Below are 27,331 nucleotides of genomic sequence, written 5' to 3' on the forward strand. Positions count from 1 at the left end.
AAAGACTTCCTATTTCCCTTCTCTCTCTTTTTTTTTTTTTTTTGTCTTTTTGCTATTTCTTGGGCCGCTCCCACGGCATATGGAGGTTCCCAGGCTAGGGGTCGAATTGGAGCTGTAGCCACCGGCCTACGCCAGAGCCACAGCAACGCGGGATCCGAGCCGCGTCTGCGACCTACACCACAGCTCACAGCAACGCCGGATCCTTAACCCACTGAGCAAGGGCAGGGACCGAACCCGCAACCTCATGGTTCCTAGTCAGATTCGTTAACCACTGCGCCACGACGGGAACTCCTGTTTTGTTTTTTAAAGTGTTATTGAAGTATAGTTGATTTACAAGGTTGAGATCATTTCTGCTGGGCAGCAAAGTGGCTCGGTTCTACACGCCACACATCCATTCTCCCTCAGATTCTTTCCCCGCAAAGATTATCGTGGGATATTGGGTAGAATTCTCCTTCCTGCACAGCAGGGCCCACTGGCCCGTCATCCCATATACCTCAGCGGGTACCATTTCTAATGAAGCCCAAACCTCTCGCCTAGCTGCTGAAGCCCTGCCTGAGCCCGCCCGCCCTCTCCCTCCCGCCCCGACCCCCTCACTGCCCGACAGGCCCTCTGTCTCGTGTCCCTCCCTTGTTCTAGAGTGACCCAAGGCCTTTCCCATCCTAGGGAGCATCACCTGCTCCCCTGCCCAGATGTTCTGGCTGTTTCTTCACATCCCCCACTCTGAACCACGCCCCTCCAAGCTGGTACAGCCTCCCCCCCACCCACCCCCCACCGATACTGACATAGTTTCAAACATAAGTCTCAAAATAAAAGATGTGAAAGAAACTCACCAAAGAGCAGGCACTGACCTGTGATGGAGAAGCTGACCATGTGGACAAGTCCGTGTCAGGCCTCATTTCTATAAAGATGATGCGTGATGCCTCTGGCAACCGGGGGGAAGCAACTAGGAGGGAAGTACTGCTTTTAATGCTTCATCATCTTGTCCTACGATAGTGGTGTGACTTATTTTTGAAATTTTTAAATGTTTTGGCCATGCCTGTGGCGTGCAGAAGTTCCCAGGGCCAGGGATGGAATCCCAGCCACAGCAGGGACAACGCTGGGTCCTTAACTGCTAGGCCACCAGGGAAATCCTAAAATGTGGTTTATAAGAAGAAATATACATGTGGTCTTCCTACCACTTCCTGGCACAGAGCTCCTAAAACCCTTTGTATTTCCAAAGTGATAAGAGCAATAAGAATGAAAAGAGTGTCTTTGGTTATTCATAAGACACTCTTTCAACAACGCTTGAGTTTATGTTCATAAGGGGACTTTCGGAAGTTCCAGTAATGGGGCCTGGTAGCCAAGGAGTGAAGCGAGTGATTGGCGGGTCAGAATTTTCCAGACCCTTTTCCTTACTTTGATTTTCGGGAAGGGCAAGGGCTTGAAGGTTGGGTGAATCTCCAAGGACGAATGATTTAATCCACTGTGGGTATGTAATGAAGCCTCCACAAAATGCCTAAATGTGGGCTTCTGATGGGCTTCGATGAGCTTCCAGGTGGCTGAGCCCAGGGAGGTGCTGGGAGGGAGGTGCCCCCAGAGTGGGGATGGAGGCTTCCTGCCTTGCTCCACACCTCGCCCCGTGGAGCTCTGCCGTCTGGTCACTCCTGAGGTGTATCCTTGACGACACCCCAGCAATCTAGGAAATAAACTGCTTTTCTGAGTCCTCTGAGCCATGCCAGCAAATTGTCAAACCCAAGGAAGAAGTCGTGGGAACCTCTGATTTATAGCAAGTCCCTCAGAAGCATGGGGACAACCTAGGACAAGGGACGGGTGTCCGGGGGTGGGGGCAATCTCGCGGGACTGAGCCCTTAACCTGCGGGGTCTGGGCTGCGTCTGGGTAGAGAGTGGCAGAATGGGGTTCAATTGGAGGGCACCGAGCCGGTGCCTGCAGAGAGCTGGCAAATTATTCGGTGTGGAGGAGAAACCCCACACATTTGGAGGCCAGACTCTTCTTGAGAGAAAGAGCGGAAAGCAGAGTTTTCCTTTAGGGTAGCGGGTTGCGAAGAGAAGCAGAGGATTTTTACCTTTGCTTATTAAAAAAAAGAGAGAGAGAGAGGAACCAGGTGGGCACATGCAGGTTCAATGCTTTTTGGGTTTGGGGTGTTTGTTTGTTTGAGAGTTAGGTTGTATTTGGGGCAAGATGAGGACTTCAGCCAGGGAGGCAGCATCTCAACTAACCTTGAGAAAACGGCTCTGAGGAGGCGAGGGGGCAGCCAGGATATGGGAGATAGGGGTTTCTCCAGGTTCAATCTGAGCCGCTTGCGGTGCTGCAAAAGTCCACAGGTGGGCTGGGTGACGCGCGTGGAACGTATGGGCTGAGGTCTCAGCTCAGGTCACCCACATCCCGACCCCCTCAGTTCTGGGGACAGGGGTCACCCAACGCCCCACCCAAAGCCTGAGGACAGAACCCCTTTTGTTGACACCAGTTGTAAGACGAATTCAGTCATTTCGGAAACATTTACACTTTGAAAAAGTATGTCTTTTAGGATGATGGAGGCACTGTTCCCACAGGAAACAAGATAAAAACAGAGGACGACATGGGATGGAAATTAAGATGCTGAGTGTGGTCCATGAGACACACTCTTTCTTCCCAGCCTTCGTTAGCCCCCCAGCAGGGCATTAAACATATGGATTTTTAAAAGATATTGGTTTACACCCACCCAAAGATGTTCGTTCCCAAAGCCAAAGAGCACAGGAAAAGAAACAATGGGAATAAGATGTGGGAAGCAGGAAGGAAGACAGGTATGTGCACCTTGATCCAACCACAGTCACAACCTGAACATCTCGGTGGGGAGAGGAAGCTTGCGCGTGCGCGCGTGCGCGCGTGCGCGTGTGTGTGTGTGTGTGTGTGAGTGTGTGAGAGTGTGTGTGTGTGTGAGTGTGAGAGAGAGAGAGAGGGAGAGAGACTGACTGCCAGTGTGGGGTTTGCAGCCATGACAGGAAACCCAATCATCACTGTCCATAATGGGAAGTGGATAGATAATGCCTAAATCTAAGTAATCAATAATGACCTAACAGTATTAGTTATAGATTTAAAGGTAAAATGCAAACAAAACAAAACAAAACAAAACAGGCAGGACCACGTGTCTTGGGGCAGTGGGAATGGGGCAGCGAGCAAAGATGGTTGTGCTGCATTTAGGAATAACTGTAGGATGACTTGATTCTTTGTGTCCTTTAGAACTTAGATAAGAGCAAAAGCCCTGCCAGAGGACCCCACCCCCACCCCTCGGGCACACACGGACGTACAAGATTTAGCTTTTGTGGTCTTGATGGCTAGTGTGATGCGCAATGCACGTGTTTATGGCGAGACAAGAAAAAAGTAAACCTACATATTTTTTCTCTGCCCTGTGGCCCTGTCCTTCCCTCCCACGGTGCATGGGTGTCTGCGTTATGCATCCATTCATCTCCCCATGGGCAGAAATGCCTGCTCAACCTTAAAGAGGAAGTTCTCCCATCATCAAAAAGCTTCCTCAAAGATAACATTCTTTCTTGATCTTGTAAAGGGGCCGCCGTGACGTTTAGCTCTGGATTGCATAAACTGTCAATACGGTGTCATTTAATTACAGCCCTCTGTCTCAAAAACCTGTAACTGAGTCTTGACCTCTGATGGGCAGAACAGTTCTTAGAGATTTCTGACATGCTCCTGGGATAAAATTGTCCATTTCTTTCAATGCACCTCTGCATTTTCTTAGAAAAGTCTCAGCCGTTTGCTACTCATTTTTAGGTCTTTAATCTGTGTCTCATTGATTTTTTTGCATCATAGGTAGAAATAAATACACCACCCCCTCCAACTCAGCAGGGAAAAAGTAAAAACAAACAAACAAATAAGAAACTGGAAATTATACCTGAAAAAACTATCCAGAAGGCAGTGCAGTGGCACAAAAGTGACAGAAATATGAAGGAGCCTTTAAGAGACATAGATAAAAGACAGAGAACACAGATTGAGAAGAAGAATGAGCAGCCTAGCCACTGGGTCCCAGAAGGGTAGTGAACAGGTCTAGCTGAGCAATACCGGAGATGTGATGTTTATCGGCGAATTTCCAGAACTAATGTGCGACATTAATCCTTGAAATAGGGAAACCCAATCAATTCCAATTAGAATAAACAAGAGACATCCACACTCAAGTGGGAGAACAGGAGGAAGGGGGTGAGAGGGAGGGAGTGGGGGAGAAGGGGGAGCCGGGCTGGCTCCCGCCAAAAGGAATGCGGGGCTTTGAACAGTGGGAAATACCTTCCATGTGCAGGAAGAAATTAGCCATTGCTTCAGCCTTTTAACGCCTTTTAAGAAGGAAGGTAAAATAAGGACATCTTCAAACTTTCAAAAAACCACAAGGATTTGCCCCCAGGGACCTTGACTAGAGAGAATTCAAACAGAAGAAAGGGCTTTTTAAAGGAAGGTCAGATGAATAAGAGAGAATGGTGAGACAAGACAGCGGTGACTATCTGGGCAAATCTAAATAAAACTGATGACGTCGAAAACCAATGTTTTGTGGGGTTTTAAATTTGGTGTGAGTTTACATTATTATTTTTTATTTTTATTTTTTGCTTTTTAGGGCTGCACTAGAAGCATAAGGAGGCTCCCAGGCTAGGGGTTGAATGGGAGCTACAGCTGCCGGTCTACACCAGAGCCACAGCAACACTGGATCCAAGCCACTTCTGCGACCTATACCACGGCTCACGGCAACACCAGATCCTTAACCCACTGAGCGAGGCCAGGGGTCGAACCCGCAACCTCATGGTTCCTAGTCAGAGTTGTTTCTGCTGCGCCATGACGGGAACGGCTGCATTATTTTTCAACAATAGAGACCGGGAGAGGAATGATCATAGTTGAAATGGATTTTGTGTTGCTCAGAAAAAGAGTAAAGGTTGTGATGGATTTCTGAATTCCTTATGAAAATTACTAGGGTAACGACTGAAGGAAGAAAAATGGGAGTATAACTTCCAAATTAATACAGGGAGAGGATGGGAAGAGGACAAAGAACTTGATCCGAGAGAAAGCAGGGAAGGACAGAAAAAGGCAGAATGGGTGGGACAATTTGAAAGCACCGAATGGTTGGCAGAAATGAATCCCAAGAGAACTACAGTTACAATAGATACAAATGAAATAAACTTGTAAACTCTACAGTTAAAGGAAAGATTGTCACCCAAGTTCCCATCGTGGCTCAGTGGGAACAAACCCGACGAGCATCCATGAGGACGCAAGTTCGATCCCTGGCCTTGCTCAGTGGGTTAGGAATCCAGCATTGCCGAGAGCTGTGGTGTAGGTCACAGACGTGGCTGGGATCCCTTGTTGCTGTAGCCCTGGCGTAGGCTGGCAGCTGCAGCTCCGATTTGACCCCTCCCCTGGGAACCTCCATATGCTGTGGGTGAAACCCTAAAAAGACAAAAATAAATAAATAAACAAATACATTAAATTTAATGTTTCCCAGTTTTGAACTTTATATGAAGAGATTATGCGGTATATCTTTTTTGCATCTTCTGTCAGTCAGGATGCTGCTGGGGAGGCTCATCCTTGTAGGAGTAACTCACTGACTCTCATTGCCCTGGAGCCGAGTTTGTCCAAGTGGGTCCCCAGAGCTGCTGCATCACTGTCACCAGAGGCCTTGTTAGAAAGGCAGATCCTTGGGTCCCTCCCAGACCTACTGCATGAATCAGAAATTCCGTGTGGGATCAACCTTTCCTGGAAATTCTGATGTACGTTAAAATCTGAGACTCACTGCTGTACATGATTCGAATTCCTTTTTCCATTCCACTGATGAGAATTGGTGTTATTTCCTTCTTTTTTTTCTTTTGCTGTTATAAATATCCTCTCTACGAACGGTCTTACACAGGGTTCCCACTTGTGCTTGAGATTTAGGGGCAAAGCTCCAGCCCTGTCCATTTTCACCTTTCGTGATTCACACAATTTTTTTTTCTTTTTACAGCTGCATATGGAAGTTCCTGGGCTAGGAGTCCAGTCTGAGCTGCAGCCGCCAGCCTATGTCACAGCCACAGCAACACGGGATCTGAGCTGCACCTGCAGACTATGCCACAGCTTGTGGCAACGTCAAAGCCTAAATGCACCGAGCGAGGCCAGCAATACAACATGCATCCTCAAGAAGACTAGACGGGTTCTTTTTTTTTTTTTTTTTTTTTTTGTCTTTTTGCCATTTCTTGGGCCGCTCCCACGGCATATGGAGGTTCCCAGGCTAGGGGTCAAATTGGAGCTGTAGTCAGTGGCCTACGCCAGAGCCACAGCAACACAGGATCCGAGCTGCATCTGCAACCTTCACCACAGCTCACAGCAACACCGGATCCTTAACCCACTGAGCAAGGCCAGGGATCAAACCCGCAACCTCATGGTTCCTAGTCGGATTCGTTAACCACTGTGCCACAATGGGAACTCCTAGACAGGTTCTTCACTGCTGAGCCACAATGGGAACTCCCCAAATTGTTTTCTGAAAGGATAGGAATCAGCCTGGGTTTAAGCAGAAAACAAAAGACACACCCAGTCCAGGTAGATGAGGAGAGTTTAAAGTCTCTTAATTACAACAGGGTCCTGAGAAAAAGCCATATGTTCACTAAATTAAAAAACTAGTGGAGCACAGATGTACTTGGGATTTGGTCGCAGTGAAGATGTTATTTTTAGTTGCATCCAAATAATTGGTGACATTTCATCCGTCAAACAGAGGGTGTAATTGTCAATGTTGAGAAATATTTTTATTTGTACAGTTAGAGAAATTAGGCTGCACACATTTTTGTGGCAAAGTTGGGGTTGACCAACAAAACTACGACTGCAGACGCCAGGCTCCTGGGGTGTCCTTTCAGTGTTTGCTGAAGTCATTCATCAGACCCCTGAACTGTTGGAGCCCCGGGAGACCTAACTTGTCCATCTGCCTGGTGCCCTAGAGTGGGACTGAACTTTTGCTAAACGAGTCCTTCCATTTTTTGTTGCATTGTGTTCAAAATCTGTTGGAAATCGTTACTCAACGTATTCGCTAAATGAGTGCCAAGAATTTTGAGCTTTGAAGCTTTAGCGGATTGTAATTATTAGAAGCAACGCTTGGCAATTGAGAAACATTGCAATTCATCTCCACAAGAGCAGGGGAGGAGCTGCAGAAATTAAAGGTTGAGAGCTGCAATGGTATTCAAGTTCTGACTTTCACATTCCATACTTGTTTTTTGGAATATCTCAACATGGGGGAAGAATCCTTTGGTGCGATTCCTAGGTTTAATTGGATAAATTTACAGTCTGGGCTGGAATGGGAGGAAATCAAAAGACCTACAATTTCGCAGCCTTTACATTTGATGAAACATTCAAAAGAGAAATAACCAAATTTTGAGGGGGGGCACGTTTTGGCTTACGAAAATGCTTTCACAGAATGGTACCCATTCTGGTGAAATTGAGTCAAAATGACAATTTATGGAGATATCTGAGCTGGAATATTTGTATGTTTCAATTAAGAAACAGAATTGAGGGTACTCCCCATTTATTAGAGTTTTTCTGAGCTTACCTGGTCCCTCAGTACCTAGGAAGAGGATTTTCTCAATTATCATCTAGTCTACAAAGAAGGCTTGGTTGAAAACATCAGCAGATTTAAATCGGTTGCCACAGAACCGCAACGTTGAGTAAGACTCCCAGGGACTTTACAACAAAATCAACAGAAACATGACCATATTGGGGGAAAAAAAGCATTCTTCAGAAAAATATCCGCCACATGACCATAGTTGAGGTCCACCAATATAAGAAGCTAATTCGTTGGGCTGCAAATAATATTTCAGAAAATGCATTTGTTTCGGTATCTTTATCTGCTTAATTAGCGCTCAAGAGCACCCTGGTCTGAATGGTGACAAGGCCCATGAGAAGTCGGTGACGTGAAGCTGATTGTTGGCGTCTAAGGTTCACGGTTCCCTTCTTCCCGCTGGCCGCTTGTCATGTCCCAGATCGCTCAGCTACGGGCAGCACGGTTCCTGATCCTCTCCCGCTTTCTCTTTACCCCTCTCTTCCTGGAAACAGTATCCGTCTATAAATAACTTTCCAAAGGACCTTTCCCCAGAATTCCAGGATCACATCCAGAGTCAGCCGGTCATTCCACTTGAAGGTACGGAAAAGGTCCCCCAACTGCACTCTCCTCGCTGTCCTTCCCACCAAAGCCACTTCACTTGCAGGTGTAATAAATGACACAGACAGACCCCTGGACCCTTGGCTCCATGTCCCCCCAGTGGTAACATCTTACAAACGCGAGCTGCAGCATCACCACCAGGATACAGACCGTGATGGAGTCAGGATACAGATGATGCTCTGGTGGTTCTTTTATAGCCACACCCACTTCCCCCTGCCCCAGGGCCTTTTTAGCTTTTCATTTCTCTGGGATAAATGCCTGGTGTGTTTTGTTTTTTTTTTTTTTGGTCTTTTTTGCCATTTCTTGGGCCGCTTCCGTGGCATATGGAGGTTCCCAGGCTAGGGGTCGAATCGGAGCTGTAGCCGCCAACCACTACGCCAGAGCCACAGCAACGCAGGATCTGAGCTGAGTCTGCAACCTACACCACAGCTCACGGCAACGCCGGATCCTTAACCCACTGAGCAAGGGCAGGGATCGAACCCGCAACCTCATGGTTCCTAGTCGGATTCGTTAACCACTGCGCCACGACGGGAACTCCTGGCTGCTGCACTCTTAATTTTGAAAAGAAATTGTCACCTTGTTTTCCAGTGTAGCTGTACCACTTTGCATCCCCAGCAACAATGAATCTACTTTCTCTGCATCCTCACTGGCATTTGGTGTTGTTGCTATTTTTTATTTTAGCTGTTCTGATGTGTGTGTAATGATATCTCACTATGGCTTTAATTTTCATTTCCCCAATGGCTAATAACAGTAAACTTTTTTTCTTTTTCGCTTTTTAGGGCCGCACCCATGGCATATGGAGGTCCCCAGGCTAGGGGACCAATCAGAGCCACAGACGCCAGCCTACACCACAGCCACAGCAATATGGGATCCGAGCTGCAACTGCAATTTTTGCTGCAGCTCGTAGCAATGCTGGATCCTTAACCCACTGAGCGACGCCAGGGGTGGAACCCACATCCTCATGGATACTATACAGGTTCATTTTCGCTGCGCCACAACGGGAACTCTGGTAAACCTTTTTTCATGTGCTTATTTGCCGTCTGTATATCCTCTTGGGAGAAATGTCTCTTTATCATGACTTTGGCTCATTTTCTAAGTGGATAATTTGTTCCTTTACTGTTGAGTTTTGAGAGTTCTTTATACTAGATACAGGTCTTTTCCAGAACATTTTCTCCTAATCTCTAGCTCGTCTTTTAACAACAGAGCAAAGAGAGTCTTTCACCGTGTTAAATTGTAATGGAGTCAGGAGTTCCCGTTGTGGCTCAGTGGTTAATGAATCCGACTAGGAACCACGAGGTTGCGGGTTCGATCCCTGCCCTTGCTCAGTGGGTTAAGGATCCGGCGTTGCTGTGAGCTGTGGTATAGGTTGCAGATCCGGCTTGGATCTGATATTGTTGTGGCTCTGGTGAAGGCCAGCAGCTACAGCTCCGATTCGACCCCTAGCCTGGGAATCTCCGTATGCCACAGGAGCAGCCCTAGAAAAGGCAAAAAGACAAAAAAAAAAAAAAAAAAAAAAAAAGGTAATGGAGTCCAGTTGATCAATTTTTCCTTTTATGGATCGTGCTTTTGGTGTCCAATCTCAGATTGCTTTGCCTAGCCCTACACTGGAAAGATTTTATCTATTAAAAATTTTATATTCTATGGGGAAAGAATCTGAAAAAGAATGGTTCTATGTATATGTAACTGAATCATTTTGCGGTACACCTGAAACTAACTCAACATGGGAAATCAACTATGTGTCGATAAAAAATAAAAATTAAAAAAATCCTTATAGTTCTGCATTTTACATTTAAGTCTGTGATCCTTTTGAGATCTTTGTAGAAGATGTAAGACTTAGATTGAGTGTCTTTCTTTCTTTCTTTTTTAAACCTATGAATGTTTAATTGCTCCATCACAATTTGTCGAAAAGGCTGTCTTTCCTCTCCTGGATGGCTTTTGCATCTTTGTCAAAAATCAGTTGGACATATTTGTATGGGTCTGTTTCTGAATTCTTCATTTCCTTTCATTGATCCATATGTTTATCCCTTTACAAATATAATGCAGTTTGAATTACTGTAGCTATACCATCAGCCTTGAAATCACGGAGACTGATATCCTCACTTTATTATTCTTTTTCAAAATCGTTTTAGCAATTTCCTTTAGCTAGTCCCTTCGCTCTTCCGTATATATTTTAGAATAATCTTCTGTATATCTACAAAAGATTTCCCTTGGGCTTTGCTGGACGCTGCATTAAACCTGCACATCAATTTGGGGAAAATTGACGTCTTTACGATGCCGATTCTTCCAAACCGTTTCACAGTGTGTCTCTTTCTCTATTTGAGTCTTTTAAATTGTCTTTGGGAGTTCCTGTTGTGGCTCAGTGGAAACGAACCTGACTAGCATCCATGAGCACGCAGGTTGCATCCCTGGCCTCACTCAGTGGGTTAAGGGATCTGGTGTTGCCATGAGCTGTGGTGTAGGTCGCAGACATGTCTCAGATCTGGCATGGCTGTGCCTGTGGTGTAGGCTGGTGGCTACAGCTCCGATTTGACCCCTAGCCTGAGAAATCCCATGTGCCGCAGGTGCAGCCTTAAAAAAAAAAAAAGGCAGAAAAAAAAACCCTTTAAAATGTTTAATTTATCAGTGCTTTGTTGTTTTCTGCATACAAATCCTGTAGATATTTTGTTAGATATACATCTGTGTAGTTTTGAGTGATTGTACATGTTTTTTGTGTGTGTGCGTGTGTTTTTTAGGGCGTACCTGCAGCATATGGAAGTTCCCTGGCTAGGGGTCAAATCAGGGCTGTAGCTGCCAGCCTATGCCACGGCCACAGCAATGCTGGATCTTTAACCCACCGAGTGAGGCCAGGGATGGAACCCGAGTCCTCACGGATACTAGTCAAGTTCGTTATCGCTGGGCCGCAGCGAGAACCCTGGTATTGTATCTTAAATTTTGCTGTCCATGTGTCCATTGCTAGTATACGCAAATAAAATTGATTTTTGTATATTCACCTTGCATCTTGTGACCCTGCTAAATTCACCTGTTGTTCTAGGAAGTTGTTGTTGTTTTTGGTAAATACTTTAGGATTTTCCACATAGAGAATCATGCCAGCTACGACTAGGGACAATTTTATTTCTTCCTTTCCAACATGAAGGTCTTTTATTTCCTTTTTCCCTTTCTTCATTGCTCTGGCTGGAACTTCCAGGACTACATTGAATAAAAATATAAGAGGGAACATCATGGCTTTTATCCCCCCCTCCTTGAGTTTTGGGGGGAAAGTGCTCAGTCTTAATCGCTAAGTATAAAGTTAGCTATTGGGTTTTTGCAGAAACTCTCTATCTAGTTGAAGCTCCCCTCCGTGCTCATTTTTTGGTGAGTTTTGATCGTGAATGAAAGTTGATGTTTCTAAGATGTAATTCACATTCTATAACATTCTCTTTTAAAAAATATACAATTTAGTGGGTTTTAGGATATGTACAATAGTGTGCCACCATCAACACTATCTTCAGACATTTTCGTCACCCCAAAAGAAACCCTGTCCCTCTCCCACCAGCAGTCACTCTCCCTTCCTCTTCCCCAGACCCTGGAAACCAGGGCTCTGCTTATCGAAGCCTTTTCATATAAATACAATATACAATATGTGGTCCTTGTGTCTCACTTCTTTCCCTTTGCATGATGCTTTCAAGGTTCATCCATGTAGGAGCACATATCAGCACAGACAGCCCTCCGTGTCCAAGGGTTCTGCGTTTGTGGATTCAACCAACCGGGGATCCAGAATATTCAAAAAAATTCCAGAAAGTTCCAAAAAGCAAAACTGGAAGTTTCTGTGTGTGGGCACCTCTTTGCATAATGTTTGCATTAGCTTTACAACTATTTACATAGCATTTATATTGTGTTAGGTCTTATAGGGATCTAGAGATAATTTAAAGTGTGTAGGAGTAAACCAGCTATAGTGGAAAAAATAAAAATCATTATTTGAAAAATAAAATAAAGTGTATAGGAGGATATAGATAGGTTATATGCAAATTCTATGCCGTTTTGTATAAGGATCTTAAGCACCCACAGATTTTGGTATCCCCATGGCCCTGCGGGACGGGGGTATTTCACTCCTTTTATGGCTGATTAATAGTCCATTGTACTATGATACCACATTTTATTGATCCATTCATCAATTGAGGAACATGTGGGTTGGCTCCACTTTTTTTTTTTTTTTTAGCATTTTCTATTTATAGAAATGCTTTATAAATGCTTCTATTTATAATAATGCTTCTGTGAACATTCATGCATAAGTGTTCATGTAGGCACATATTTTCAATTATCCTGGGCGTATGCCTGGGAGTGGAATTGCCAGGTTATGTAGAAATTCTGTGTTTCACTCTGTGAGAAACTGCCAAACCATTTCCCAGTAGCAGCTCCTGTTACATACCCATAAGCAAGGCATGAAGGCTCCAATTTTTCTATGTCTTCACCACCATGTGTTATTGTCTGTCTTTTAGATTATAGCCATATTGGGGGTGTGAAGTGATATCTCATTAAGGTTCTCATTCGAATTTTCCTAAAGACTAAGGGTGATTGGTATCTTTTCATGTGCTGAGAGGCCATTTATGTATCCTCTTCAGAGAAATGTCTCTTCAAATACTTTATCCATTAAAACAACAATGGGGTTGTCATTCTTACTATTGAATTGTAAAACTTCTTTATATATGCTGGATATGAGGCCCTTGCCGGCTACAGGATTTGCAAATGTTTTCTCCAATTTTATAGGGTATCTTTTCATTTCTTTGCGAGTGTCCTTTGAAACATTAAAGTTCTAAATTTTGGCAAAATTCCTCTTATCAATTTTTTTCTTCTGTTGCTTGCACTTTGGTGCTATAGCTAAGAAACTATTGCTCAATCCAAGCTCACAAAGAAAAACTCTAGGTTTTCCTCTAAAAGTTTTATAGTTTTAGCTCTTGCAATTAGGTCTTTGATTCACTTGAGTTAATTTTTGTAAAGGTTGTAAGGTAGGAGGTATAAATTCATTCTTTGCTATGGCTATCCAGGCTCGGAAAAGGCTATTCTTTGGTCATTAAATTGTTTTGGCACCCTCTTTGAAATAAATTGACTCTCCATGTTAGGATTTATTTCTGGTCTTTCAATTCTACTCCATTAAACTATGTCAGATCATCCATTCTTGATTACAATAGCTTTGTAGATAAATATTGAAATTGAAAGCTCTGTTGTCTGGTGCATGTATGCTCATAATTGCTGTCTTGGTAAATAGAAGCTTTTATTACTACAAAATATCCTTTTTTTTTCCCCCTCTAGTAACAGTTTGGTCTTAAAGTCTCTTTTGTCTGATATTGGTATAGCCATTCTAGTTTTCTCTTTGTTAGTTTGAATACATATCATTTTTCATTCTTTTATTCAACTCATTTGTGTCTTTGAATCAAAAATATGTCTCTTCTGGATAGCATCGATTTGGGTCATCTAAAAAATCCATTTTGCTAATCTTGACCTTTCAACTTGAATGTTTAATCCATTTATATTCAATGTATTATTGATAAGGAAGGATTTACATGCACCATTTTGTTCTTTTTCATAAGTGCTATTTTTTTGTTGTTGTTGTTCCTCTATTCCATCATTACTTCCTTCTTTCATATAATTTAGATTTCTTTTTTTTTTTTTTTTGGTCTTTTTAGGACCACACTCATGGCATAAGGAGTTTCCCAGGCTAGGGGTGGTATCAGAGTTGTAGCTGCTGGCCTACACCACAGCCACAGCCAAAGCCACAGCCACACCAGATCCGAGCTGGGTCTGCGACCTACTACAGCTCATGGTAATGTGAGATCCTTAGCCCACTGAGCAAGGGCAGGGATCGAACCCGCAACCTCATGGTTTCTAGTCAGATTCGTTAACCACTGTGCCACGATGGGAACTCCCTGGTTTACATTTTATTTAATTTTTAGTTTTAATTTTTATTTTTTTTTAGGGCTGCACCCTTGGCATATGGAAGTTACCAGGCTAGGGGTCAAATTAGAGATGTAGCTGCCAGCCTACACCACAGCCTCAGCAATGCCAGATCCAAGCCATGTCTGTGACCTACACCACAGCTCACAGCAATTCCAAATCCTTAACCCACTGAGAGAGGCCAGGGATCAAACCCAGGTCCTCATGCATACTAGACAGGTTCGTTACTTCTGAGCCATGATAGAAACTCCTTCCCTATATTTTTGAAAGATAGTTTTGCTGGGTATAGAATTCTTAGTCAATAACCTTTTTATTTCAGCATTTTGAATCTATCTTCCCATTGCCTTCTGGCTCTCATGGGGTTTCTGTTGAAAAACAAGCTGTTACTTTAACTGACACCTTAAACACAATCACTTTCTTCTCTCTTGCTGCTTTTGAAATTCCCTCTTTGTCTTTGACTTTCAAGAGTTTGATGATGAGGAGTTCCCACTGTCGTTCAGTGTGTTAAGAATCTGATGGCAGGCAGCCGTTCGGGTTGCCTTGGAGGTGTGGATTTGATCCTTGGCCTGGCTGAGTGGGTTAAAGGATCTGGTGTTGCCGCAACTGTGGAGTATGGAGTAGGTCGCAGCTGCAGCTCAGATTCAGTCTCTGGCCCAGGAACTTCCAAATGCTGTGGGTGTGGCCATTAAAAAAAAAAAGAGTTTAATGATGATGTGTTTTAGGTGTTTGAATTTGTCTTACTTGGAGTTTGTTGATTTTCTTGGCTGTTCGGATTAATGTATGTCATCAAATTTGGGAAGTTTCAGCCTTTCTCTAATACCATCTCAGCTAGGGGTTGGGGTAGGAAACCTCATTTTAGATCGGCAAGGGTAGAACTCTAGGCTCCTCCTTCAGCCTTTGCTGGCATAAGTGGTGGTGAGGCCATAGTTTTTTCTGCAGTGTTTGGCTGGAGTAGAGTGGTTATTTTCTAAAAGTTTTCTGTCTTCATGCTGTCTCTTTCCTCATTCTCTGGCTTGAGAGAGCACGCTTTTTGAAAGAGCTTTTTTTGGTTCGAACCCATTGGCATTTCCAGGCTGCCAGCTTCTCTGGCTGTAACTCTGAGATATATAAAGAACCCTCACAGAACCCACCACGGTGTCTCCTTGGGTCCTATGCAACTTGGCCAGTCTGCCTTCTTTTTTTTTAGTTCAGCTTTTTGAGTCTTTTTCCCTCCCCAATTGATTTCAGTTGTGCTTTGCTGAAACCTACGCCATCTTGCCAGAAGGGGAAACTGACCAGATTTCTTTTTAAAAGGTACTTTGACATATAGCCACATCATTGCTACATCTCTGCCTCCCTTACCCCCCCAATGTTTGTTTTCTTCACAAATGTCATTCCTTCATTATTGTCTTTGGGAATCCTAAATATGCTTAAAGTCTTTTTTTTTTTTTCAGACAGCTCTATTATTTTAGTTTCATCTGGAGTTAATTCGTGTTATGATTACTGACTTGGGGGCCATATTTCTTAGCATTAGATGTCTTCATGGGCTTCAGAGTTTTGACTGTTAGGCTTGAGTTTGAGTAAAAGGGTGTCTTTCACTTTCTTCCCGTCTTTGTGTACTCAACCCTCCACTTTCTTGGGGCCCACGGTCTAGAAGTTTGGGGACACCCCAGTGGTGCCTGGTCTGCAGTACAGGGATGTGTTCTATGTTGATGGTGCTGGTTCACAGTTCCTAGCGCTCTGGGGTCTCCTTGTCAACCAGGAGGCATGAGACTGGATGCTCTCCTTTATCCCAAGGTCACACCTTCGCAGAAGCTGTTGCCCCACGAAATGGTTGAAGCAGATTTTTCAGATTCCTCTTTGACTTATGGAGGGCCCCTCTCTCTGCTGGTTTCAAATAGGAAGTCTGGTTCTGTTTCTAGCCTTGTGTCCCCATTATGCCTTGGGATCCCAGAGCCCAGCAGACCCATGGCTTTGTCAATAGTCAGCATCTTGTGTTTCTGGACCACAGTGGAGTTTACATCGCTTTTGAGCCCAGCCAGATCTTGTCAATACTTTCTTTGTGTGGTTGGTTTATTGCTGTTCCGTGTTTGCAGGAGAGAGCAGCATCTCAGTGTGAATCGTGGCATTATCTAGATTGGAAGCCAAATACTCTGCTTGTTATTCTTATTTTAATATTTATTTTAATTTTTATTTAGCTCTATTTTATGCGGTGCCCCTTTATATCCTATTTAAAGTAGATGAAATACAAGTAAATTATATATGCTTTCAAGTTCATGTTTTATCATTTCTCAAATCAGGGCTCATTTTTCATTCACTGCGCTTGGGAATTTATGATGTAGAGTGGCAACCAGACCCAGAATTGCTGCAAACACTTTACTCATATGCACACAAAACAACAATAAACTATACAATAAAAAGCATTGAGGGAGAGTTTCTGTTGGGGCTCAGCACATTAAGAAACTGACACAGTGTCCGTGAGGATGTGGGTTCGATCCCTGGCCTTGCTCAGTGGGTTAAGGATCTGGCATTGCCACAGGTGCTGTACAGGTTGCAGATGCAGCTTGCATCCCGCGTCGCTGTGGCTGTGGCATAGGCTGGCAGCTGCAGCTCTGTCTGATTTGACCCCTAGCACAAGAACTTCCATATGCCACAGGTGCAGCTCTAAAAAGAAAAAAAAAAAAGTATTGAGAGGATCCGGCTGGCCTCAAAATTAATGTAAACAGTATTGAAAAAGCCAGGGGGTGGGGGTGGGGCAGCAACCCAGGCCCTGAGAGCGGAGGAACCGGTGGGGTGAGTCACAGAAGTGGATTCCTCTGTGTGTTGGAATAAACGTGAGGGGAAGTAGGGTACAGGACAACTGCTGCTTTTGAAGTCACCAACCTCAGTCAGGATCAATGCAGCTCCTGCCTGAATGTGAGGTGGGAGAAACACCCTCTCCTTTCTTTCCCCTCTTGCCTTATGTCCTACATGTTTTCAGCTGGTCACAAAAAGTGTAACTTTTGTTACACAGGGGTTTGCACAGTTGTGGGCACAGCTAGACCACCCTTTCCAAGGACTAACAGTGTCATGTCCCAATCTCCATCTTAAAGAAGCAGAATCCACAAAGGCATCAGTGAAGATGACTCTGCCCCAGGCCTGACAGAGGGGTGCAAGTGGCTGCCAGCCTCCTCAAAGACAGTGTTCTCAAAAAACTGGCACGGTGGGGTGTATTTTCTCTCCAGCCAAGTTCCAGCCTGGAATCGACCTTTTAGAAGTAGCTCTTCAAGGTCGAGCCAGAAAGGCATCCGGCTCCTGAGTCCAAAATCTCATACACTTTGGCCCAGTAATTTCACTCTGCGATTTCCCTGGAGAAGCTGTTAGAGGAAAAGGCTGAGATTTATACACCAGGGTGGTTTATAAAACTTCTACACAGAAAACAAGATAGAGCTCTGTCGAAGGAGGCATAACGAAAAACTAGTGGGTAGACGATTTCATTGGAACATAGGCAGTAATTGAAAACCCTGCTTTTGAAATATCTTTAATGGAAAATGCTCAAAATTCAGTGTGCGATTAAGGTTGCAAAACACACCACGAGGTACAATAAGTAATATTTCGTAACAGAATACATCATAGAAAAATGACCGGATGGAACGGCAGAAATGTTACTATTCTCTCACGAGGAAGGACACAGCGATACAAACTTTTAAAAAAGAATTTTCCGATATCGAAATTTTCTACAATGAATATAGATTGAATTTGCCTGACGTTACATTGAATTGGCTTGACGTTACAATATAAAAAGCAAGCTTCATTAGAAAAACGATAACAACATCTACAAAAAGGGCTTTAGTTAAGAGCACTCTCAGGAAAAATTTAAAAGACAGGAAGGCACCTATCACAACAAAACAACAGTCACCAACGTCATCACTGATTGGCTGCTGCGCAAGGGCAGGGACCAGCCGCCCGGGAGGCGGGGGTGCGCGCGCCACTTCCGGGGCGGGGCCTCGGGCGCGCGGGAGCCGGTGGTCTCCATGGCAACCAGCCGGGCCTGCTTAGAGGCCCGCTTGCCGCCGCCGCCGCCGCCGCCGCCGCCGCCGCCGCCGTGCCCGCCCCGCCCGCGCCTAGGCCGCCCGCGCCGCGCCCTCTCCCGAGACCCCAGCCCCGGGTCGCTCGTGCTCCGGTCGGAGGCCGCTTCTGCCCGACCCCCCACCCCGGCCGCCCCGGCCTGACCTGACCGGGAAGCAGTTCCGGCGGGCCGCCGCCGCTGTGACTCATCGGCCTGCCCGCATCCCCCGATCGGGCCATCTTGGTCGCGGCCGGCGCGGCAGACGGAGCCGCGGAGGGAGCCGCGGAGACCCAGGTACGCGCCCGCCGCCCGCCCCAGGCCCCGGCGCCGCAGCAGGTGCACCCGCCCTTTGTTCTGCCCCAGGTGGGCGCCGGGCCCCGCGCGGGGAGGGGACTTCGGCCGCCCTGCCGCCTGCTCTGCGGCCCTCCCACGCCTCGTCCCTTCCTCCTGTCCCCTTTCCGCCATCGAAACCTCCTTTAATCCGTGTTTTTTTCATCCTTCAGGACCGAGAACAAGTCCACCCTCCCGTGCAGCGGGCCGTGGCCGTGCGAGGGCGGCGATCGAGGAGCCACATCCGGAGCTGGGGAGTCCCCAAGGGCCTGCACCCCCTGCCCGACCCGGGCTGTGCTCGTCGCTCCGTCTGCCCTGCCTCCTTGTGTGGTCTTCTTAGCCTCGCCGCCGAGGCTTGAACCCCACCCTTTCCCTGGTTTCCACCCAAATTTAGCGTCACAGGTTCTCAGGTTCGGGGTTACCCAGACCCCTTCTCGCACTTGGTCGGTCTCAGCCTTTGGCTGACCTCTGGGCAGCATGGTCCAGCCCCAGACATCCAAAGCCGAAACCCCCGCCTCGGCGGCGTCTACCAATGCCCAGATGGATGATGTCATCGACACGCTGACCTCCCTGCGTCTCACCAACTCTGCGCTGAGGCGGGAGGCCTCTACCCTGCGGGCCGAGAAGGCCAACCTCACCAACATGCTGGAGAGCGTGATGGCTGAGCTGACCTTGCTACGCACCAGGGCCCGCATTCCGGGGGCGCTGCAGATCACCCCTCCCATCTCGGCCATTGCCTCCAGCGGGACCCGGCCGATGACCACGCCTCCAACCTCTCTGCCCGAGCCCTTCTCGGGCGACCCGGGCCAGCTGGCGGGGTTCTTGATGCAGATGGACAGATTCATGATCTTCCAGGCCTCCCGCTTCCCAGGTGAGGCCGAGCGCGTGGCGTTCCTCGTGTCGCGGCTCACCGGCGAGGCGGAGAAGTGGGCGATCCCGCACATGCAACCGGACAGCCCTTTGCGGAACAACTATCAGGGCTTCCTGGCCGAGTTGCGGAGAACCTACAAGTCTCCGCTGCGGCACGCCCGGCGCGCCCAAATCCGGAAGACTTCGGCCTCCAATCGAGCGGTGCGGGAACGGCAGACGCTCTGCCGCCAGCTGGCCGCCACGGGCGCAGCGCCCTGCCCCGTGCACCCGGCCTCCAACGGGACCAGTCCCGCTCCAGCCCTGCCCACGCGAGCTCGGAACCTTTAGGAATCGGCCACCCCCCGGGTCGCGTCTGCAGCCACCCCGGTGGCATACCCCGTTTGCTGCGTAGAAGAAATGACCACACTTAATAGCATCGCCCTCGTTGGAAGACGCCCCTTCCTGCCTCTCCAGACCTCTCCCCTAAGGACCTCTCCCTCCATCATTCCTGGGCGCCTCCGGACCCACCTTGCTTCCCGGTGTTTCGTGCTAGCTTTGGACCCATCCTGCATGTCCCCGCCTCGTGCTTGCAATTCCAGCTCTTCTAGTGGCCCACAGCTCTGCTCCCAGGTCTCGCTGACCCCACAGTGTGCTTCAGGCCCTCTGGGCCGACCTTTCCCAGCACAGCTGCTCCCGCTCCACCCTCTGCAGGTCCCGAGGCAGCTCCCCGAAACCTCGTCCCCCTGTTCTCCAGGATGAGCTCACCGATGACAGAAAGAAGCCACTGTGGCCAGGCTGGTGGCTTGATGGCGGTACCCGGAGAGGAAGTCTGGCTTCCCGCCTGTAGGTCATTGCCAGCCCCGCCAGAGCTCAGTGGAGCAGGCAGGGGCCAAGCGATCACGGCTGGGATGTAATTCCAGCATTCCTGGGGGGGCAGGCTGTGCCCTGCCCGTGACTTTGCCACTGGGGAAGTGATTGTGCAGCCTTGGGGGAGGCCCCCGGGGGTGCGGCTTCGTCCATGCTGACTTTGATGGCTAGTGCTCTGATGGCCCCGGGAATGTGGGGGAATCTGGAACTGGCCCGCTAAGAAGGTCATTATGACTTGGGGTCACTCCAGGCAGCCCATCGGAGTCCGTCCCTGCCTGAGCCCCAGCAGGCTGGAGGGTGGGCTCCAGAGGCTCGCTTTGGTGCCCTGGCCCCCGGTGGCACTCAGCCGTCATGTGCAGTGCTCCCTCCTCCTTGCCCCACATCACCTGGTGGTGGGTCTAGCTTGGAATCTGTTCTGTCTCCTTTCCGGGGACACGTGGCCTTCACCTTGGCCCCCTCGGCTACACACGTCGTCTCTAGGCCTCCATGTGGCATGCCCTCCCCAGGCCTGGGCTGTCCATCACATGTCTAGCTTTTGTCCAAGAAAACATGGGCTTAGAGCTGGGGACACCCCCCCACCCCCCGCCGCGCCTCAAGGATGCATCACGAAGTCCTTAAGGTCAGGGGGTCTCTGTCTGCCTCTGGCAGCCCCAGCCAGGGCCTCGCTGGCATCCTTGAAGGACAAGAGCTGCGGACGGCCTCGGCCCTCATGCGGTGACCGCAGAGCTGGGGCTCATGTCCTTGTGAGGATGGAGTTCTGCCTCTTAGCGGCGGGTGGCTGGCACTTCCCCTTGGGGGGAGGGATGCCCAGAGTCACTTTCTGAGACGCGGCCGAGCCCTTTGGACTGTGATGCCCCCACCATATTTCAAGGCCAAATGAACCGCACCGCACGGCCGCCGGGACTGGGGGGGATGGGCTGTCTCACCCCGGGTTCCTCCGCCTCTGTTCTCGCCGGTCCCAGCTTGACTGCCGGGGGAGCTGCCTCTGCACCCACCCAAAGACCTGTGTCTTGGGATCCCCAGAGCGCCCATCCCCTCTTCCTAAGAGTTTTGATGATGCTGGGGAAAGTGACTGCATCCCCGAAGCAGCCTCTGAAGCAAGGTCACGGATGCTCTGTGGTTGCGGGGGTTCGTGGGCACTGCCACCCACTCGTCATAAACTGTTAGCCCAGTTGCCCTGCGGAACAACTGCCTGAAAACAGGCTTCAGGCTCCCCCCCTGGGTTGCAGCCACGGCTGTTCAGGCGGGACCATGGTGCTCTTTAGGTGTAAGGCTGGGGAGGGTGCCCAGTGGGGCCACTCTTAGGGGCTGGGGCCTCTGGCGGAGGGGGCAGATGACTGGCACGTGCTGCTCAGTTCTGTCCTGTCTGCCCGCCAGGTAGAGGTGCCCTCAGGGGAAGGGTACAGTGACCCCGGAGAAAAGAAACCTGCGAGGGTAACTGACACCCTCCCTGCAGGCTTCCCACGTGGCCCAGCCTGGCTAGGGGAGGAGACCCAGCACACTGGCCCCTGGGTCTCTTCGAGGGGCGTTTGGAAGTCCTACTGTGCTTGCATTTGCGCTGCATTTTCCAGCTGTGCCGCTGCCCGTGGCCAGAGCCCGATCCCCTGGCGGAGGCTGCCCACGCCGCCTGTCCGCATGCGTGACCCAGCCCCCTGCCCTTGGGTTGCGCGTGGCCCGGGCTGCTGCTCCAGCTCCATTTGCCTTGGCGATTTGGTGCCTGTCGGTGCTTGCGGCTGCCCGCTGGGGACTGGTGCTGTTGACACCGCTGTCTGCTCGCTTCGCTCCCTGCAGCCTTGGAAACCGGAGGAGACTGGAGGCTCGGGGTTCCCCCCACATTGGGTGTGGACGAAGCCCCCTGGGCGCTCTAGCGGAAGACACCCTGGTCCCCAGCGCAAGAGGATGAGACCCAAGCACCGGGCAGCCCAGAGCGAGACCACGTGACTGGGAGGCTCGACTGGAGAAGGTGGTGGGGGAGGGGAGCTGCTTTGTACATACTTCTCTAAATACAAAAGAACAGGTATTGAGTTTCCAAAGGGACAGGCAGTAGTGTTAAGCCATGCATGTGAAGGAAAGTTGTATGTTTTTCATGGTGTTGACATAATTTGGACTGTCTCGTGACTCCTGGTCTGTGCGGTACCCCGTCTGGTAAGTAGGCGTCGTGGCGCAGGAGCGCATCAGATCAGATTTAGATGCAGGGGTGACTTCCTGGCCTAAAGTATGGTGTAACTTTGGGATTACCTCCATGTCCTAGAGCTTCCCGGTGGTCCTAGGAAGAAGCGTAGACCCGTCTGGTGGGTCCCAGGTGAGCGCACCATGAGTGCGGAGTGACGGGGGTGCAGGAGGCCTGTGGCGGTGCAGGTAAGACTTTCCTGATGCACAAGCTGCTGTTGTCTAGAGGGACAGAGCCAACCACCTGCTGGACCCCAGTCCTGGCAGCTCCGCCTCCGGGAGAATGAACAGATGTGGGGAGAGGTTATCTTAAGGGAGCGGAAGCCCTGTGGCCGCGGTAGAGGACACACATGGGGGCAAGTACTGGGATGGGGGGGCGGAGTTTGGGGGGGAGAGGAGAGAGCTTTGCAGGTGTCTCCAGTGTCTTGCAGCCGGAGCTGTAGGACAGACCCCTTCCACTCAGGAAGCCTTCGATTGGGGGCGTGGAGGTAACACCACAGGATTGGACACTGGAGAAGGTGGAGCCGAGGGTGGGGCAGCCGCAGAAGCTTGCGGGGTAGGGAGGAGGTTGGGGTCAGGACGGTTCCGTCACCCAGTGCGTGTGAGCAGAGCTGAGGACTCTGGTTGAGCCTCCGGGTCCCGACGTCGGGTGTGGTGGCTGGTGCAGCAGAGGCGGTGGGGGTGACGCCTCGCTGGAACATCACTCACTCCTCTCCCTAAACAAGCAACAGTGCACCTGTTCTTTTCATGATCAAAGCCAACCTACACATCATAGACATTTTGGAAAATAAAGTAATAGAAAGCAAAAAGTGAAATTTTAACCTTTGGTGTCTCCTTCCTGTCTCCCCCCTCCCCCAATCATGGTTTCTCTGCTTTTTGTTTTAACACGATGGTGGTACTACCTTCCCTAACGATGCCCTGTTGTGTGGCTGTTTTCCCTCTGCATTATGGCTACTTATCCCCGTGTTACTAACTTTATTTTGAAAAGGCTCCGTATCCTCCGTCAGCTCGTGCCAATGCTTGGTCACCAATGCTGTTACTAATTTTTCACCATCAGAAATTGATGAACATCTGTCCATAAAGCTTTTCCCAGTGTCACGTTACGTCCTTAGGATAGATTCTCAGAGGCGGAATGGCTGGATTAAAGAATGTGAAAGCCTCTGAGGCTCCCATCACGTATGGACAAATTGTTCCCGGAAATGTTTGTATCCATTTCCGCCGCCACCAGCAAGGATACACATGTCCGTTTACCATCGGGCCGGCACTGAGTATTCTATTCTGGCTGAATATTTGCTACTCTGATCATGGGAAAATTGCATTGCATTTTAGTTTGCCTTTTTCTTTCTTTTTTTTTTTTGGTTTCTACCAAAGTAGAACATCTTTTCATGTTAAGCAGTTGTATTTCTTTTGTGGATTGTCAGTGTCCTTTTCTGGGGTCTGAGAAATTTGTATGAGCTTGTTCTATATTAAAGATATTAACCTGTCCTGTGTCATATTGGCTGCATGTGTTGACAGCATTTTACCTATTTTTGTAAGTGTTGTTTTCCTGAAATAACCTTACATGTAGCTCGTCCACTCACCGGGCTCTGTGCCCGCCTCTAGCCGAAGGCCCTTGCTCCAGACCTTTTGGTCCCAGAATCCTTTGGCACCATTAAAAATCTTTTAAGACCCCAAAGAGCTTTTGTTTGTATAGATTTATGAGTCTTTACCATAGTAAGTGCAGGATGGCTCAGAATGCTGTTTTGAACACAAACTCATTATCTGACCACACAAATGGCATGGTTTCAAGAAAACAATTTTTCTAAAAAAAAAAAAAAAAAAAAGCAAAGCGGGAAGAGTGGCACTGTTTCACGGTTTTGCAAATTTCTTCAACGTCTGGCTTCGTGGAAGACAGCTGGGGCCAGACACCTGCCTCTGCCTTTCATCTTTTGCAAGGACGTGTGAAAAATTCCACTGTCCCCTCATAAGACAGGCGAGTGGGAAAGGCACAGGGAAGTTTCGTGTTTGTACGGAATCAGTCGTGCCTCCCAGGCCTGGAAGGCTCTTGCCTCCCCCGAGAAGAGACCGGAACAGGCCGTCCCGCAAACGCCTCTGACTGGTCTTGGTTTCTCACTGTGTTAAACCTGAGGTCTTCATGCCCCTCCGGAATTAAAGTTATTTCTGGAATGAGTCTGGCCTGCAGATGAGGCTCCAACTTGACTTTTCCCAAATATTTAAACCGATATCCTGATACCATCCACTGACGTCTTTTTCTCTCTCTCATCGATAGATGTTTCCTGCATCTTATCCGAGAATCTTATCTAGCGTGGGGCCAACTTTACCTAGCGATGCACTGATTTCCCCAGACCCTCCTTTTTAAGTGGTTTCAGGTCTGTGTCTTGCATTCCTGTCTAGAGGGGTCTTCCCCTTTGGGTTTTCTTAGCTGTTCTCACCGGATGAACATAAAAATTAATTGTAAAATTTGCCCCAAATCCCAGGACAGTTGCAGAGCTTGGAAAGGCAGAGATGCTTTGGCAAGTTGTGTGCAGGCTGTCGCCTTGGAGGATGGGGTGGCCACTGCTTTCTGCCAGCAAGAGGCCTTGCCCTGGGGTTTCAGCCAGCACCCTCTACCACGGGTGGTTGGTTTGGGATCAGGGGTGAAAATCTGTCCCAGCTGGTTAGGCTGCTGCCTCGTCTGTGTCTTGTGTTGGGAAAAGTCCCGCCCACCCTCAGTGACTGAGTGAGCTTGAGCCTGGGTACCCAGCCTGCTGGGATTGCAGCCCGTGGACCTGAAGCCTCCCCGGGAGCCCATCTCAGCAAGTGGGGCTCAACCCAGGTCGCTGCCAGGCCAGGAAGCTGGTGTGCTCCCTGCCTTCTCCATCCTGCACCTGCTCGGCAACCAGGGCCTTCAAACGCTCCCAAACCGTTTCCAGGCTCTGTTTCCAGCACTGCCCTCTTCCTGCCTCCCTCCTCTGTCCACCAGTCTATGCGACGACAAGGAGCAAAGGTCCCTCCTCTGAGAAACCTTCTGGAACAACTAACTCGGCGGCGGAGGGGGGCCTTGGCTGTGTGCCTCCACCCGCCCCTCCCCTCCTCCTGCAACCGGGCCCCCAGGCTTAGGCCTATTACAAGCCATCACCTGTGTTGTTACGAGACTGTGTGTTCCTCGAAGGCAGCACTGATGTCTCATTCTTCCATGTCCCCAGCAGGTGGCCCAGGGCCTGGCAAAAGAGCTGCTCAAATCAAGGTCAGCAGTTCCCCAGGACGGCGCAGCGGATGCTCCCTGGGGTCTCCGGTCTGTGTCCTGACCGCGCGTCCACCAGGCCAACCTGCAGCCCTAGAAGGTCCACTCCCACTTGGTTCTCTTTTCTTTTAACCAAGTGGCTCTACTGGCAGCACCATCCTATCGTGAACCGTCACCAGTTTCCTGTATATTTTCTGAGAAGTCACTGCTGAGATGTAAGAAAGACCAAAGCTATGTTTTTATTTGCTGAGCACGGGGCAGTCGGGCTGAGCTTTCATTTGCTTCCTTGGACTTTTCAGACGTTGGGAGCATGTCCCGTTGATGGTGATGGCGCCTGGAAGAGACGCTGGGGGCCCCCCAGATCTCCTTTCAAGGCTGAGCTCCTCGTGTTCCCCGCGCTGGGAGCACTGGTGGCGGGTAGCTCTCAGCGGAGGTTCCTTCCAAACCTTGCTCTCAAATGAAGATATCATCCCACCCACGGCCAGACCGCCTTCCCAGAACCGCACGTCCAAGGACTGGTCCATGGGGGACGGTCCCGAAGGGCCATCCCAGCTCCAGAACGTTCCGTGGAATTGACAGAGGCGCTTGTGACTGCCATGCAGCGTCTCCCTCCCCCAGTCTTGCTTCCTCCCCTCCCCCCACAGGTCTTGCTCCAAGAGCCCCTACCAGGCAGCTTCCTGCCAGCAGAGCTCTGTCTCAGAGTCTGCGTCCGAGGACTGGAGGCCGACAGTCCCTTCTGCTTAGACTTTGAATTTAAGCCCTCCTCTTATTTCAGTTTCTGGAACTTTCCAATCAACCTTACTTGGCATCAATGCCTGACACCCTCCTCTTGCTCCCAATTTCCATGGGAAGCATAGCTGATAGCTCTTCTGAGTGTTTACTCTGTGGTCCGGGCTGTGTTAGTTGGTGCTGCATCCGTGTCATCTGACCCTCACCAAGCCCAAGGGGTGGTAGCATCATGGTCCCCCCTTGCCAGATGAGGACATGGGCTCAGAGAGGGCAAGAGACTTGTCCTGGTCACACAGCAGGTAGAGCCATTTCTCGGTCTTGACTTGAACTTGGTCCTTGGTCTTGCTGGTTGGGCCATAGAGCTCAGTAGCCAGCGCTGCTCTGTCTTGTTCTGTCTCCGGATGCCGTTGGGACCCCATGACTGTCCCCCATGGTTCTAGGGCCCTGTGGCTGCGCTCCCCCTCCCTCACCCTGGTCTCTGCTGCTGGGCTCCTCTCACTGCTCTGGGGGAACTTTGGGGGCTGAGAAGCCTGTGCTCCCAGGTACCACCCACGGTCAACCCCCAAACCCCGGGGTAACTGGTCAACCCCCGCATCGCGCGCTTAGCCTCCTGGCTTAGCCCGCTGTGCGGAGCTGTGCCCTGAAACCACCTCTTCCAGCGGTCCTTCCCCAGGGTCCAGAGCATCAGGATGTAGCTGGGGAATCTTCTGGATTCTGAACGGTTCTGTGTCCCTGGAAACCTGCTGGTCACACTCCAAGCACCACAAATAAAACCACCACAATAAAAACTGCCAACTCTCTCAATCATATCTGAGCATTTTCTTTTCTTTTTCTTAGGGCCACATCTACAGCATATGGAAGGTCTGAGGCTGAGGGGTCAAGTCGGAGCTGCAGCTGCCAGCCTGCACCACAGCCAGAGCAACACGGGACCCAAGCTGCATCTGCGACCTACACCATAGCCCATGGCAACACCAGATCCTTAACCCCCTCAGCGAGGCCAGGGATCGAACCTGCATCCTCATGGATACTGGTTGGGTTCATTACCGCTGAGCCACAACGGGAACTCCA

At 49.2% G+C, this 27,331-nt stretch overlaps 1 protein-coding gene and 1 long non-coding RNA gene across 2 annotated transcripts; both read left to right on the forward strand.

The window, feature by feature from the left end:
* The first annotated feature begins 18,044 nt into the window (after window positions 1–18,044).
* RTL6 (retrotransposon Gag like 6) lies at window positions 18,045–23,795 on the forward strand. Its single transcript, XM_005663741.4, has 2 exons — window positions 18,045–18,390; window positions 18,600–23,795. The coding sequence occupies exon 2, from the start codon at window positions 18,904–18,906 to the stop codon at window positions 19,621–19,623; it is 720 nt and encodes a 239-aa protein (XP_005663798.1). The 5' UTR covers window positions 18,045–18,390; window positions 18,600–18,903; the 3' UTR covers window positions 19,624–23,795.
* Window positions 23,796–24,579: 784 nt separating this feature from the next.
* Window positions 24,580–27,067, forward strand: LOC146403085 (uncharacterized). Its single transcript, XR_014845371.1, has 3 exons — window positions 24,580–24,680; window positions 25,500–25,749; window positions 25,834–27,067. It is a non-coding gene; the product is annotated as an uncharacterized LOC146403085 (long non-coding RNA).
* Window positions 27,068–27,331: the final 264 nt, after the last annotated feature.

The sequence above is a fragment of the Sus scrofa genome, chromosome 5, assembly GCF_054392235.1.
Source record: "Sus scrofa isolate SSC_HxYL_T2T_F1_AM1 chromosome 5, Sscrofa_HxYL_maternal_Yorkshire_Landrace_v2.0, whole genome shotgun sequence".
NCBI classification, from domain to species: domain Eukaryota; kingdom Metazoa; phylum Chordata; class Mammalia; order Artiodactyla; family Suidae; genus Sus; species Sus scrofa.